At 33.3% G+C, this 16,495-nt stretch overlaps 2 protein-coding genes across 7 annotated transcripts in view; one reads left to right on the forward strand and one right to left on the reverse strand.

The window, feature by feature from the left end:
* The window catches only part of LOC145684391 (uncharacterized), an 84,633-nt gene that overhangs the window by 21,803 nt on the left and 46,335 nt on the right, over positions 1–16,495 (forward strand). For 3 of the 6 annotated variants that reach the window (XM_081756655.1, XM_081756656.1, XM_081756657.1), the window contains exon 3: positions 9,175–10,959. The exons of 1 other annotated variant lie outside the window; for it this stretch is intronic. In XM_081756655.1, coding sequence (XP_081612781.1) covers positions 9,175–10,756 — 1,582 coding nt within the window. In that variant the 3' untranslated portion in view covers positions 10,757–10,959. Of the gene's footprint in view, positions 1–9,174; positions 10,960–11,015; positions 12,920–16,495 lie in introns of those variants that run through there. 2 more of the 6 variants (XM_081756658.1, XM_081756659.1) reach the window with 2 other exon arrangements.
* Positions 13,498–16,495, reverse strand: part of LOC145684392 (uncharacterized) — a 53,530-nt gene continuing 50,532 nt past the window's right edge. Inside the window, exon 2 of the mRNA XM_081756663.1 lies at positions 13,498–15,607. Within this exon, the coding sequence (XP_081612789.1) occupies positions 15,604–15,607 (4 nt within the window). The 3' untranslated portion in view covers positions 13,498–15,603. The remainder of the gene's footprint in view (positions 15,608–16,495) is intronic.

Raw genomic sequence — 16,495 nt, forward strand, 5'->3', positions numbered from 1 at the left:
AATTTACTGGATTTGGTTTTGAAAAATGTTTTGCACTCTTCTGTTAGGTTCTAATTTGTGCAAACAAAAAGTTGGGCGCCATTAAATTTCCCACGTGAAATTAGGAAGAAATTCCCTTACATCCCCCTTCCGTCTTGTTACGCCACTAGGAGTTTTATAATTCCTAATGCAGACCTGACCCTATTTTCAAAGCTTCCCAGTATGAATGATAATTGGGCCCAAATACAAGTGAATAATGCGGTCAGAGCTCCAGCATTGATTTGTTCTACTCTTGAATCTAATTTATTAGATATAGCTGCTTCCTTTTCCAGCAGTTTACCTTATTTACTTTATCTATGCGATACACACTGTTATATCAGTGTAAAAAAACCTTTTCTTTTTTCTCGCTACTAATGAATGCTGCCACAGATCAACGAAAGATAGAAAAGTCGTACCAAGACAAACTACATGAAATCAGCAAGTTCCGTTCAGGAACAATGTCACAGAAAAATGTGGACGTTATCATTATGGTTGTGTAGCATACGAAAAAAACATTGTAGATATCAATGTCCATAAGCATGTCATATGTTCCGTAAAAATACGGGACAGTCCTGATTTTAGGACCGATTGTCAGGCATCCCCGTAAATGTAGTCGAGACAGGCAAATGTGCCGTATTTTAACTTATCACATTTCTGCTATCAATATCAGCTTATTGGAAGAGTGAAAAATCAAAAATACGATCATTGGCTGGGAATCCTTTAATTAGTGAATGAACAATAAGCTGTAACATGTAACAGCTTCGAAAAAGTTATCACACCACTCTCTCCGACTTGATAGCGGGTGAGCCAATAGACTCGCGTTTCAAAGTTGCAGTTGTCCATTAGCAGTCAAGGGGAACTGCAATCTTTGGTAAGGTGCACGAGATGAGCTGTCGTTGACATTACAAATGAAGTGTTGCGAAAGTGTATCAACAACAATGCCTAAGTGCACGCAAGTACCCATTTCTGAAAGAAACGAAGTTGAACTATGAAGTTGGCTGCAAAATTTCCATTGTTATTTTTCCCATTGCACCTTCTGAGGACTCGGACACTTTCCAGCGCTAAGAAATAAGCAAATATAAGATGTCTTCAAGTACTTCTACGTTTACAAGCACCGGGAAGATAACTGATTTTTTCTCCAGCAAGACATTAGCTAATTCGAAAAGAATTGCAGATAATCTTTCTGAGACTAGGGACACATAATTGTGTTTTGATATAGGGCTTAGAAACATTTAAATCTAACCCTAATCGATACACACAACGCAAGGAGAAAAATTAGCTAGGTTATCATCAGATTGTATTGATAAATCTAATTTTGGCAAATAGGGCTATGTAAATAAATATTTGTAAGCACGCGAAGTATATTGAAGTTAGATTGTATCACTGATTTAAATAAAAGATTATTTGCATATTGTTTAATCGAAAATCATTTTTATAGGACGTCATCTTGAGTTTCCAATACGATTCTTTCTTAGTTAGGTTGCAAATATTTTCATTCCATACACTTAATTGTTGCGAACGAAAGCAGAAAAGCAGTTGCATTTTAGGAAACTTTAACCTGTCATACTGTTGTGCATAACCAGAGCTATAGTTCATTGGATTATATTGGATATTTTGGGGTGAGGTTGATCAGAGGTGTCCCATATTCTCATGAAAAAAAATATAGCAGGCTTAATGTTCAGCTATTGGCGTACATGTAGTTGATAATCAACAAATTTTTGCCTAAATGTCTGGTGTGATATAGTTGAGGCCATATAATTAGTTCCCATTTCTTTAAAGATACTTTCACAGGTGTAGAGTATGCTAATTTTTTGTCAGATGTTCTTTGTTAATTCTTGGAAGAACTAACAACTTGTGAAATGATGCGGCTACAACAATTGCCCTGCTTATTTTGCGAGAGTTCCTGGACAAACTGTTTTTTGTTTATTCCCAAACAAGTAGATCGGAAGAGGAGGCCCGGTTTCCTGGCCGGATCTGACTCCGATCGATTTTTTTTTTTTTTTTTTTTGTGTGGGGGAAGCTAATTTACTGAGAACGACGTAATACACTGGAGGACATAATTGAGAGGATCCGTAATGTCTGCCATAGATTAAGTGCAAATGAAGTGTTAAGACCACTCAGCAATGTCTGGGTAAGCATGCGCATGGCAGTTACTGGACATTAATTTGAATATTTACTGTTTCTTTTTTCGTCCAAATACAGCCTATTATATATTGCTGAGAATGTTCAGAACTTGCAGTCAACGTTATTTATTACCTTAAGATATTTTTATTTGTAATATTCTTGAACAATTATTTGTGCAATGAGTTCCGGAAAGTGATTTCTATTAAAACGTTTACATAAGTAGTCCGCTGACAAGCCAGGGAGAGTGGCAGTGATTTCACAACTTTGAAATTTTAGTTTTTCAATGTTTTATTGCTGGGACTTTACATCCAGAACTCTTTCATACATCGTTTTACTTAAAAGCAATTATTTTTTTTTTTTTTGGTCTGTTTTAAGTTGTTTCCGATCCCAGAACTTAAACTATGTACTGTCATGTAATAGTGTTCTTGTCTGTTGCTACGTGCATGAGATATGTCGTAACGTTTGATACTGGATACTGTAAAGAGCTTTCAGCAGTACTATTTGCTAGTACATGTGTTATCTGAATCATCATTTATCTGAATCATTGCGTATTAAAACTGTTGTTCTGTGGCTAAATTCAACAACAAATAACAGACATAGATGCCAAACCGTAAAATTTAAGCTAAGTTGTTTATTTTTCTGTAATGTTTCCAAAGAAATCGAAATTAATACCACTTTCTATTTGAAATTTTAGAGTTGACCCCCCGTAGAAGTATTCTCGCTAAACCACTGAATATGCACGATTTAATCATTCAATTTTCTGTTTGAAGTGTCTACGTGCACTGCGAGTCGAGAAAAATGCCTGGGACGGATGGTCTGATACTCTCCGTATATGACATTTAAGGTCGAGTTCTACTTAAAAGGCCATATGGGACTCTTACTCATTTCAGTCACATCGAAGGATAACCGATATAGTAACGCGTTATGGGAGAGCGCGTTTCATTTACTTCTCAACACAGAATGTTCATTGCTGCAAGTTTATTTTCTGTACATTTGTGCCCTTCTGCTTTATAAAGTTCCAATTGAGGCGAAGGAGCTGTTGATCAAACCACTAGATCGACAGATGTTGTCCAATGGATTGGTTACAGTGTTCCCAATATCTCTTGTGTTCTTCCTGTGGGGCATATACAGCGTGTATACTTATGTGCTCAATGTGTGAACGAGAATTTAAGAAAATGGCTTTCGGTATGAATGAATCGAGAGAGAGTGTTGCTATATCGATCTTTGATTAAGCGTTGGTCTCCTTGTGAAGTTTAGATGTGAAGTAAACTTACAACATTAATTTACGTATACCAGATTTTCTTCGAATGTTTCCAGTCTTTTTTCACTGAGATAAATGCATGAAGATTTTGAATCATGCTGTATGTATATATACTCAATTTAGATATACGGTTATTAAAATAATTAGTTAAATATATGCAATTGGCAACACGTAAGATACGTGAGATCTGAGACTGAGGATGGTGTCCCACAAAGTTCATTGTTAGCGGTATATTAGATTATTATTTGTAGTATGTCATGTAGGTTAGAATAAAAAAAAACGTGTTGAAGGGGCTGACGGTGATGATGTAAGTTGGAGACCTCTTAAGCGCTGATGGCTGGCACAAGTGAATCTTAGGCGGTCAATGTGTTCCATGTTCGCGAGCGACAGTTTTGAAGGTGACATCGCCCTACAGAACTCTCGCGAAACAACACTCACAGATGAAATCATCATCTGAGACCTGAAAATTAGTTGCAATTTCTAATTTTGCAGTACTGGAATATATATTAGCTTTGGTTGAATCTTGTCTTTAATATGTTTAAGTTAGACAGTTTACTAGTATGCTTGTGCACAGTCTTGAAATGCTTTGAACGTAATTGTTTTGTAAGAGCAAATGATTGTAATCTAGTAGACTCATAGAAAGAACCTATGTGTGAAAAATCAAAACATACAGTTTATTCAATTTGTCTCAGCCAGATCTCTGTTTTATTCAGTTCGTCTCAGCCAGATCTCTGTATCAAGGGCGACTTCAATATTGCAATAAGTCGGTCATGGCATTGTGTGAAAATTAAGAAAAATTATGCAGGTTAACTGCAATTAACTGTGCAGGTTTACGCCATAACAAATCTTGTTTGAATTGCGTTTTGAGTACTTTACTGTCTGTTAAAAATAAATCCCAGGGCTATTCGGTAAATGGAAACTTGGCAGCAAATGCGAATATAAAGATTTAATTAGATAAAAAAAATCGTCCGAAAATCAGAAAAATTAAACATTTTGTATAGAAATATTGTCAGAAAATATTACATGTAAGGTTGAGCAAGAACAGGTGTTCATACATCTATTTGAACTTCTTCCGAGCCGCTGTGTATAAGATTACTTTAGCATGGATAAGAAACAGGAAATGAAATATTTCAGATTTACCTCCTACTTTTATCCCGTTTTGACTGAAGGAGATGGTTATGATGAGAACTAAACAGAATGGTGGAATAAAGAAAGTGAGAAGAAACGGGACAATCCCGAGAAAACTCAGTATACGATGTTTGTTCACCACAAAGCTCGCTTACCTCGATGTCAGCAAAAGAATTACACTGTCTACAACGCGATAATTTATAATTCCTATGTAGTTAACTGTCATGAGTAATAAGAAAAGAAAAAGCCAGAAATTATCATAGTGTGTCAGAAATTGTCGAGCCCTGTAGATAATACATGAGAACCAATATCTAAAGAGACAAGAATGAGAGAAACATTGACTAATGCATGCACGATGCACATAACATGTGAAGTCCTCTCCATCTGTTTTATAAAGGTTACCGTTTCATGAATAAAGAACTTCATGTACGAATATAAGAGAATTATAAATTGTGTTCGGTTACCAAATATATATAATCCGAACACATTCATTATATTATCTTAATTGACACTTCATTATACAAGCAAATTTTCCTAAATGCATTTGAGTGCCGCAGTGGCTCAGCGGGAGTGTGTGCATGGCGTCCCTGGTTCCATTCTAGCTCGCGTCAAGTGGACCTTGTGGTTGATAAGCACCGTGTGCGTAGGGTTTCTGAGTTCCCCGTTTCCTCCCACTCCATTCTACCATTTCATTCATTTCATCATCACCATCTCCTTTAGTCTACCCTGCATAAACGTGGGACGTAAATCTCGAAATTTTCATTTCAAGATTTCCTAAATGCATTTAAATACGTGTTTCTTGTCCTCCATATTTTCTCTGTGGATTGTAAAAATGCACATCAGCATAATTGCCACAATTTCTTCGGCAAGTGCTGTAGCATTCATTTGCTTTCAATAAATACGAACCTTGTATCTTCACTACAGGATAGTCTTCGAGTCGATGGTTTGGATATTATCCAGTAGTGTAATTCGAATTTTTTAACGGTTGATTCTATGAATACTGTGGTAACTTGATTTATTATTAATATTACTGCGACATGCTCGTGTTATTTATTTGTATTATTATTATTATTATTATTATTCCAAAATAAAAATAATAGAAGTCCATTTTGAATCAATTTGCATCAGAACAACTGGAAACTTTCTCTGCTGATGCGAAACTAACAATATGTTAAAGAGTCAAACTGAATCTGTATCGGCAAAATTGTATTTCCTTTGAGAGACATAGAAAATTAACCTGTCTTAGAGCATGACTAAATTTCCTAGTTAGAGACAAAAGGAAAGGATATGTAATATATTTATAAAAATAATTGTCTTCAAATTTCTTTCCTAAGTGCTGGGCATTAAGCAGAAAATTATATTGAATAACTGTTTCCGCGAACATAAAAAATACTGTAATAACAACCGACTTCGAAAACTTCAAGAATTCTAATTCGTTCTTGGGGAAGTGTGGCTACCTTCTGAGTAACAGCTTATAACTCATCCCTTCCAAATGTTTTTAATTGTAACGTCGTTAGTTCTATTCCGTAAATCAGGAGGTCTCCTTCATGGGCCATAGGAGGTTACTACATATTAAGTGGGATTTATTATGCTGTGTGCACAACTTGTTGCTGTTATAGCGTTTCGCATTGTGTTTTATTAATTCATTAATAAGCGGTCTTTGAAAAAAACAATCTCTGACTGGAAAATAATGAAAGATTGGAGCATTTGATCATTCCCCTCAATTCATGCATATATTCCGATCCATCTTTGTTTCGTTTTGTGCGATCTTTCTCTTCTCAAACATGAACTCAAACTAAAAGATACGATATAAAATCTCAATTTGAAGAACATAGAGATTCGCTTGAAAATAAATATGGAAAATCTAAGGGAGCGTTCAAGAACTTTTGCAAGGTATTCTGAAATTGACGTTGGAAAAGATGAAATTAGTATAAATGAATACCTAAACCTGTCGGGGAAGGATAAAACTCATGAATGGTAACATTAAAGAATACGTTAATAGTCATACTAAATAAGGCGAGAATGAATCCGAAAGCCGCAGGTTTATATGAAAAATTCAAATCGTGTTGTGTCTAAAGTAAAACATTTTACTAAGTATGATTTACCCGTTTTAACATATAGATCGTAAAGCAGATACTAACAAAATAAGACATTCATTGTTTCCAGAGCATCCAACGAAATATGGAGAGATATATATGTTATGTATTATCCTGAACGATAGGGAAAGAATTACATGAATGATAAAGATTACTGGAAAAACAGATACCGACAAGTAACGAACTAAGAAGTGTGTTCATTTTAGGTCATGTGAAAAAATCTAAGCACTGCAGAGTTACCAGCAAAAGAATTGCCCAAGGTATGTTGTTATCGAGCAAATAGGGGAGATTTTTGCCTAGCGGTGGATTGACAACATTTGGTTGTCATACAACGAAGCTTTACAGATGCAAAAAGTAAAAAGTACACTTAATTTGAACTTTTTTTGAAAAAGAAAAAAAATACTTCGTAAGGAAAGAAATAGGTAAACAATGGAACCTTAGAAATTTATTCATGGCCATCATATTGAGCAGACTTCAGACGTTAGTTTTTGGGAGAATTCAATATTAATGCAAACGTGAAGTGGAATATCTGTGTTACGCTAGGGTTGTCATATATAAAAGACAAGAGGTTTAACATGATTGTCCTTTAGTTAACAAAATGCAGTGCTGCGACCTATATGTCTTGAGGAATGTTAACTAGTAAACGATTCGTCATTATTGCTTAGAGATAAAAACAACTTTTCGCATATTCTATAGCCAGGCATTTCTTAAATTACGGAACATGGCTTTCAAACAAAAATCATGGAAAATTTCTTTCAAACACTTTGAAACCAACTAAAATCTATTTTAATATAATTCGCTCCTTTGTAGTAATGTATTGTGGTCTATTTGCATTGCAACATCCCAACGTAAATCACCTGTCAGTAATATTTATAATATGCATTAAGTCGCATACTATCAGGAATAAGAAGAGAAGTAGAAACAAGAAGAAATATAAAGAAAGAAAATGAGACATCAAATAAAACGGTTTAATTCTAGAACATACACAAAAGAAATAAACGCTCTAACTGATAAACTAAAAAAACTTGAAATTGTATGACAAAAGATTGTATACTGTGACAAGAACGATCAAACAATAGTTGTTATTTCTTCGCTGACATATTTGTCAGTCACCTGGTAGAATATTTTCTTAAGAAGCTGAACTGAACTGCAACTGAAAACCTAAATTAATTTTTAATTACGTTGTAAAATAATATATATATATATATATATATATATATATATATATATATATATATATATATATATATTGTACCCTTCGTTTTACCTCCAGAAAGTTTTATTTTAAAAAAAGGATTTTCCACCAAGTACATATGTAAGTTTTCAAGTAAACTAACATTAACCAACAATATGCACGAATGAGTGTAAAATATTCTCAACATATTGGATTGAATATACGAAGTTGTAGTCTCCCTTTCAAGATAATTTATGGTCTTGAAGAAATTAAAATTTTAAAATGCTCGTTGTTCGGAAGGGAAAAAAAATTATGGAAAATATCTTAAATTTTTATTTTATCCTCTTACGGTCGATATTTAAATCGAAATGAAACTATAAGACAGTTCGATCAAAATGTTAACTATGCCCCGATACACATTTCAAAACATTAAAATGTCTTCCCGTAAATACGATATAGAGCAAAACAGTATCATATTTATGTTCCTCTAACTATTATTGAACTTACTCATTCTCCTCCAGCCATAGAAACGGATTGTTTTAAACGCTTGGAGTGTTCACTTACATTGTTCCATTGTTATATGACAAGTTCTTCAGCCTAACTTTGTTATCGTCATATTTTATTTTGGTATACATTATGGACGCTTTTGCCCTTTATTCAGAATTCTGATTTTTAATAAAATTGACATGACAGAAATTCATACCCTGCCAGTTGTACCCATGTTCAAAAATTCATTTTATACGATACGATTTAGTCTTATTTCCGTTATGATACAGTTACTTTCTATTTGAGTGTGAAGACGAAATTTTAAAAAATGTTCCGTTCCTTTTTGTGGAATATAAAATTTTTCCATTGCTTCCAGATGGTTCCACCTCTTGGGTTAAAATCAGTTTCAAGGAAGTTAGAATTCCCCTTTATCCAGCCTATTATTTCGAAATGTGCTTAGGAAGTTTCACTTCGCACCACAGATATAGTTAGCAAAGAATGTAGAGAACATAATATCGTGTGCAGTAGTTTCTCTTCTCAAATAGTTTCGCAGATGTAATTAGCAATAGTAAAGTCGTGACTCGTCCTATTAATATGTATTTCCTAAAACTGGTTGTAATTACAACTACTAAAACCTTATTGTTCTAAACGCTATAGGGGCAGAGAGACAACAATTTCCACAACTGCGTCATTTCGAGCACTATTGGTGTATCTGATTATGTTTATCAAACTCTGGAATGCTTTCAGGTATTAAACTGTGTAAAGGCTAGTTAGATTGTATGATAAATAAAACCATATATATATATATATATATATATATATATATATATATATATATATATATATATATATAAGTATTACTTAAGATAAATTGCACTTTGTTTTAGGAATACTTCAGAAAAAGAAGTACCAACGATTATGACAGTTGTGAAAGTTTCTAATCACCAACAAAGTTTTGAGGAATCAACTGAAGAGACCAGTAAACAAAAGGAATTAAGTAGGACGAATACTAAATCATTTGTGTGTGACAAATGTAATAAGGTGTTTAATTCAAAAAAAAATTTAGGATCCCATATGGTAACACATACTTATGAAAAACCGTTTTCTTGTGAAAAATGCGGAAAATCATTTAAATTAAGGTATTGTCTGGTAAGGCATTTATTATTACATTCAACTGAAAGACTATATTCTTGTGTGAAATGCTCGAAGACATTTACAGCTAAAATTTACTTAAGAAGACATTTAAAGACACATAATATTGCGGAGTTGTATTCTTGTGAGGAATGTGGAAAGTCATGTAAATCAAAGGATGTGTTACGACGTCATTTAATAGTACATTCAAGTGACAGACCGTATTCTTGCGAGACATGTTCAAAGACATTTAAAACAAAATCGTCACTATATTCGCATATATCATCACACGAATATCTGAACACGTATTCTTGTGAGGTGTGTGAGAAATCATTTAAGTCCAAATTCTCCCTAAAAGCTCATGTAACAACACATGCAGAGAATCATTTGTATTCTTGTAAGCAATGTGGAAAAAGTTACAGTTCAAGGTGGAAGTTCGGAAAACATCGCGAATCTCATTTGAACGATAAATCATATTGTTGTAGTGAATGTGGAAAGAAATTTGTGAACCTATTTCACTTGGAGAGACATATTTTAAGTCATAGAATTACACCAGAAGACACAGAAGTTACTATATATAATTGTGATACTTGTGGAAAAGAATTTACTAATAAAAAGCTACTAAGACAACATATTTTATATACGAAAAGTCACGGTAATAATTGTTCGTATGTATGCGGTAAATGTGGTAAATCATTCACTCGACAAAAATTCTTGAATTCTCATCTAAAGACTCATTTGGAAGTAAAACCCTATCCCTGCACGGAGTGCGAAGCTTCATTTATTTTACACCATCAGTTAAAACACCACTTATTAATTCACTCAGGTGAACCCCGTTACTCATGTAAAGAATGTGGAAAAGCATTTCTTAACAATTCAAACCTCCAGTCACATTTACTAATACACAAGAACATAAAACCGTACTTGTGTGAGATATGCAGTAGATCATTCCGTCAATTGAAGGATATAAAGAATCATGTTTTAAGTCATAACAACGAGAAATATCCCTGTAAGGAATGTGGAAGATTACTAAAAAGTAGATCAACACTTAGCGCTCACATGTTAACTCATACAGGTGTAAAGCGTTTTGTTTGTGAAACATGTGGAAAAACATTTCTTTTCAAGAATAGGTTGGAATGGCATTTACAGATTCATAACAATATAAAACCACATTCTTGTAAAATTTGTAGTAAATCGTTTCGCCAAGAATCAAAGTTGAATCGCCATATTGCAATTCATAGAGTTACGAGGGAATATATCTGTAGTGAGTGTTCCAAATCCTTTAAACATTTAGGATATCTTAAACATCATATGTTATCTCATACAGGTGAAAAATAAGAGATAGGAATCTGATAGGTCGTGTTCTGCAATGGTTCACTTCAATATATTGTGCGAACATATACTGTACATATATATATATATATATATATATATATATATATATATATATATATATATATATATATATTGAAATTTATGGTAGATAATTTACATTACAATGAAATTAAGATAATCCTAGTAATTTACTTGAAAATCGAAATAATTCTTTTGATGTGATTTTCTAATTGTAAGTTATTGTTAATTTTTTTTATACTAGCATTTTTATGAAGAATATAAGTTAATGCCAAGATGACCACAAAGTCCTGTTACCCCTTGATAAATGCTGATGTAAGTTTTCCTGTTATCTTTTAAGTTTTATTGTAAATTTCCTCGTTAACCCTATGTAAATGGTAATGTAAGGTTTTACGTTGTTTAACGATGGCTAATAGTTACAGTATTGAAGAACGTACTACTGGAACTTTTGGAGTACGTGAAAGAAACCACGAAGCCCAGACCTCGCCAACTGTTATAATGAGCTATGGGAGTTCATACGGGGTATCTTTGCAAGAAAGCGTAACGATACTACTGACAAAATGACAGAATCTGCGAAACAAGCTTTCACTATGTTAAACGTGGAATGCTCTGCAAAATACCGCACAGAACCTGGCCGCGTATTGTCCATTGTCATTAGAATGACGATTGACAGAACAACCTTTTGGACACTTCATGTTTCTTATCTCAACAAAACTTCTCGAAAGCATTGCTGTTCATGTTATTCAGTTATTTCATTGTAGTTATTTACGTATATTTAGTGGTTTATGTTACATATTTTCAGGGGTAAAGGAATTTTGTGGCCACCCTGTATGATATGAGACACCTAAATTGCCATATGTTAGTCAAAAATAATTTCGGAATTTGCTTTATGCTATCAGAGAACCTTATTTATATATTTTCATTTTTTCATTAGGAAAATCTACTATTATTACTTACGAAACTAATCTTTGGTGAAACATATTTGGTATGTGCTTTTGTAGTTGCGTGCAGTGATTAGATTTCTGAAACAACTAACGCCGTTATTCTTTTTTTGTGTGTGTGTGAGTGTGTGAACGTTGGGATACATCTTTTCTGATATACTATGAATTGTAGAACATCTTATGCAACAATTAATTTTAACGTAAATTCAATTTCACACATAAAAGTAGATAGTATAGTATTGTATACCACAATTGTGTAATAACCATTACTGTTACGCGAATAGAACAAATTCTGTCCTCTTAAATTTTTATTTCACAACTTCCTGAAGCATCGCGATTATCGAGATTGAAACATAATACAAAAGTGGAATAGCAATTACAAATATTTTATAGTAAAATTTATGAGATCGCTTGTGTAGGAAACAACCACTGTAAAATGATGTTTAACATTTGTGTCGTATATCACTAAAAATTACATAAAGATAAAAACTAAGTCCTACGACAGAAAATTTCGCACGGCTTCTTGAAAATATGCAGAACAAAACAGATATTTACAATAACATATATCAAGAAAAATGAAAAGTAATCTATAATTAAAAAAGGAAATCTTCCAAACTTTTATCACTAATTTCTAAGTCCCGTTGTAGTAAGCGTGACATACATGCAACGAAATTTACAGAGACAATGAATTTTTTAGTTTATAAGAAAGGCGACGTATGTCTCAAAATGTAGGGTATTATCCATATGCCACAGTGCTAATATGTACAGATATCGAAAAAGTGACGTGTAAACAAAGGACTAGACAGAAATATGAGTACAAAACAGTTACTTAACAATTTTATTGCGACGAAAGATCATATGCTACGAAAAAAAACATGCTACCCGATCAATCATTTTTGTGTTATTGATCTTGCCAGATTGGCAGTTCAACTCCATAGAGTAGTTTGTTAGCATGGACCTTTTATTCTTTTTTCGTTTCAGCTGGAAGCTACAAACAAAAATCTCTGGTGGATATGGAAATAACAAGGGACCGATTATATTTTCTTGGTTTTGAAATGAAATATTCTCTAAATATACTAAACAACTACGAAATATGCACACGAGTAATTGTATACATAGGATAATTTCTCTAGAATCATTACATACCTGCTTTACCGCATATGTTCTAGTATATTAATCCATAAATAAAATGTATTTTTAATTTCGTTATACATTAATTTCTCTCCTTAATTAACACTTTTATTAGTTCCCTTGTCTAGCATCCCAGATATTTTTTTTGTCCTTACGCCGTATCTCCTTTCTGTCAACTAGGTTTCTTTACTTATAATCAATATCTCTAAGTAATTTTCTGTTCAATGCTAAAAGATTTACTTTAGTGGAACACACCACTTTTTGTTTTCCTAGGCTGAGGGATTTGTATTACACGGTATTTTGAATTATTCTTATAGCACAGTAAAACATTCTTGTAACATGCATACCTTCGGTTTCCAATAAGAAATTCGGAAATTTGTGAATGACAAATGTATTGAAATATTTACTTATATGTGAATGATGTCAGTTTGATGGTGTGTCGTAAGTACAGCAAAATGCGAATGTGTTCTGAGATCATGCAAGGAAACAGTAAATTTCCTTAAATACTTACGTTTATTCAATGGAAAAAGTATTCAAAGTATACACACTTGCAGTCCAAGGCGGTGATATAGATAATATATCAAACCACAAATATGAAATTACGTAATAAAGAAAATATTTGATATTAAAATTAAAAATTTTGTGGGGTTTCCAGAGCGAGTGAAAAGTAATTATACACAAATCTAATAACAAATAAAAATATTGAAAGAAGTTTATGTAACATCATTCACCATCGTCATATATAGTCTCTCCAAAGATATACACAAGGGGTGGGTAATAGAAATTTGGACCACCTCCAAGTCCGGACTTTTGTGTAAATTTAATATATTTTAAGTGTAGTTTTAACCTTTTAGATTATTTATATTTCCCAGGTTGAAATTTCTACTGAAAAATTATTGCTCGTCCAACATGAACCTCAAATTTTTCAGCAAAAGTTTTCCATACTATCCAGCAACAATTCCTTGCTGGACTAAAAAAAAAAGTTCAGCATTTCTCTGGTATTTAGGACAACTTCCACCATGTGTTGCTAGATCATGCAGCTTTAATTGTTGGATCTTATGCTGGTTCCAACAAGATAGAATGGTATGGTGGATTTATGTGCCAGTTCCAACAAGAAATTCTAGCATAATTTGCTGGTTTTTATATTGGTTCTAGCATAGTTGTTGGATTTAATGCTGGTTCTATCAATATTTCTGGCATGGTTTGGTGGAATTATGTGCTGTGCCATCATGAAATTTTAGCATGTTATGCTGAATCTTATGCTGCTTTTAGCAAGAAATTTTTGCATGCCTTGGTGGATTTTATGCTAGCTCTAGGAAGGAATTCCACCATCTTCTGGTGTATCAAGAAATGAAATGAAATCTTTGAGATTTACGTCTCACGATTATGCCGGTTAGGCTAAAGGAGACGGTGATGATGAGTAATGAATGAAATGGAGGAATGAAGAATGTGGGAGCAAACGGGAGAACCCCGAGGAAACCCATGCACCCTGTGTCTGTCCAGTGCGATCTCCCGTTTCCTCCCACTTTCTTCATTTCACTCATCTCAGCATTTCACTCATCTTCTTTAGCCTAACTGGCATAAACGTGGGACGTAAAACAAAAGATTTCATTTCATGTATCAAAAACCTATTGAGACTGTAAAAATATTGAGTACTTGTTATTTCCTTTAAGTTAAAGTCAATTGTACTCACATCTGTATTCTAAGCACACTTAAAAAAATTCATTGGTTTTTTTTACACACAAAAAGTCGCAATCTGTTTACCAAGCTTGTATGTAAATAAATTTTCATCTCTTTAAGTCGTAAAACAAAATAAATTTTCGATTGTAATATTTTTACTGTCAAACATGTATATTATTTAGGAATTCAAGAGTATAAATGGATTTACTAGAGGGTTGGCAAACAGATTGGCACCATCTCCGGTTGTAATTTACACATATACATAAAAATAAGTATATTCCTATAGATGTAAATTTACAGTTATCTAATATCTAAATACATAATCTCTGTTGATATCAGTATATGCTCCATCGAAGCGGATAAAAGAAATTCCGTACACTTGCGACCAAATTGTCCAATGCTTTATGGACTTATACATAGCATAATAATTTACGTAATTAAAATTTGAAAGAAAACATTTCCGTAAAATGTGAAACAATATTTACACACCCACGAATAAATTTCTTCCCATCCGTTCAAGATGGAGCACATATACAGAATATGTCCATATTTGGTCTGTGATTTAAACACTTATAAAATTACGTTATCAACGTCATCTTTTTAACTCAAAATTAAAATTTGCATACATAACCAGAACTTTCGTACATTAAAGAACACATAGAACTAGCCTACTGAACACAAGTAACAAACACAAAACCTGGAACAAACAATATTCATATTTCCTCGCACATCCATATCATGTTTGGTCACTTGATGTTGAATCGAAACTTTTACACAATTAAGAACTTATTTGTAGCGGTAATAGGCTTTCCAATGCTAATGAAAAAATACAGGGGGTTTTGTGAAGCTGTGTAAACGGAACATTTAAATTATTCAATAGGTAAATATAAAAAGCGCACATTCAAATTACACCAATTGTTATATGAACATACATTCTACTCTAAATATAACTAAATGGATAATTATCTGGTTCAAAATTTAATGCGAGAGTCTTAGTATAGGAAATGCAGAAATGGCATTGGAGTACTGAGAACGCTACGGAGAAGACGCAGAAATACCGCTGCACCCTTCCTGGAATAATTATCTGAAATGTAAAATAAAATCTAAAATGTAAATTCCTGCAGCTGGCGCTTTTAAGGCAAGATTTGACCAGGTGTAACATATTCTATAATTATTTGCCTACACTTAGTAAAAAGTATTGATACATCTGAATAAATTATAATCGTTAAAATCACCACTGCAAAGAACTTTTTAATGAATATTACTAGTTTATTTTTGTTAAATTTTGTAGGTATATGAATACTTTTTGCGCTAATTCTATATGGTTTGATGGAATTATCTTTAGACAATGAGTAGGAAAGGAAGAAAGAGATGATTCTCCATTCAACCACCCCACTGTGGAGAGAAAAGCCCCTCCAAATATCCAAACCTTATTTCCTTATGTTATTTTCACAAGTGGAAGTAGCAATGCCACAAAAATATAGCAGGTTTCGTTAAAATGTAGGGAATATAGGAGTTTATAGGAAGATACGCAAATATTTAGGAAAAATAGGAAATATAGGAGCATTGGGAAGCCTGTGATAATTAAGTCCAATATACAATACAGGAAATAACGGCAGTGGAAATCAAGTATTCATCTCCCAGTCTAAAGTACACTCCTTTTTAGGCTTGTTCACAAAGAATTTCCACTCCCTGGCTCATGTAATTCGGATCCCAATAATAAGTTGTAGGTTTAAGTCTCATACAGCTTCAGCATTGAACTGGACAATACATTCCAAATGAATTCCGTATAGGGGCAAGCTTGTAAGACTTCGCAGAGTGTTCAGTAAAAAGTCATTCTTAATTCTTTCTTCTTTCTATTTGCAAGAAGTTTGTACTTTGTTTCAGAAGTCGCGATGAACCAAAGAATGTGCATTTAACTGAATAAAGAATAGTTGACTTCCAATCCCATTGTTCATTGCTATGCAGACGG

This window comes from Thermobia domestica, chromosome 4, assembly GCF_964235325.1.
Source record: "Thermobia domestica chromosome 4, izTheDome1.hap1.1, whole genome shotgun sequence".
NCBI lineage: Eukaryota > Metazoa > Arthropoda > Insecta > Zygentoma > Lepismatidae > Thermobia > Thermobia domestica.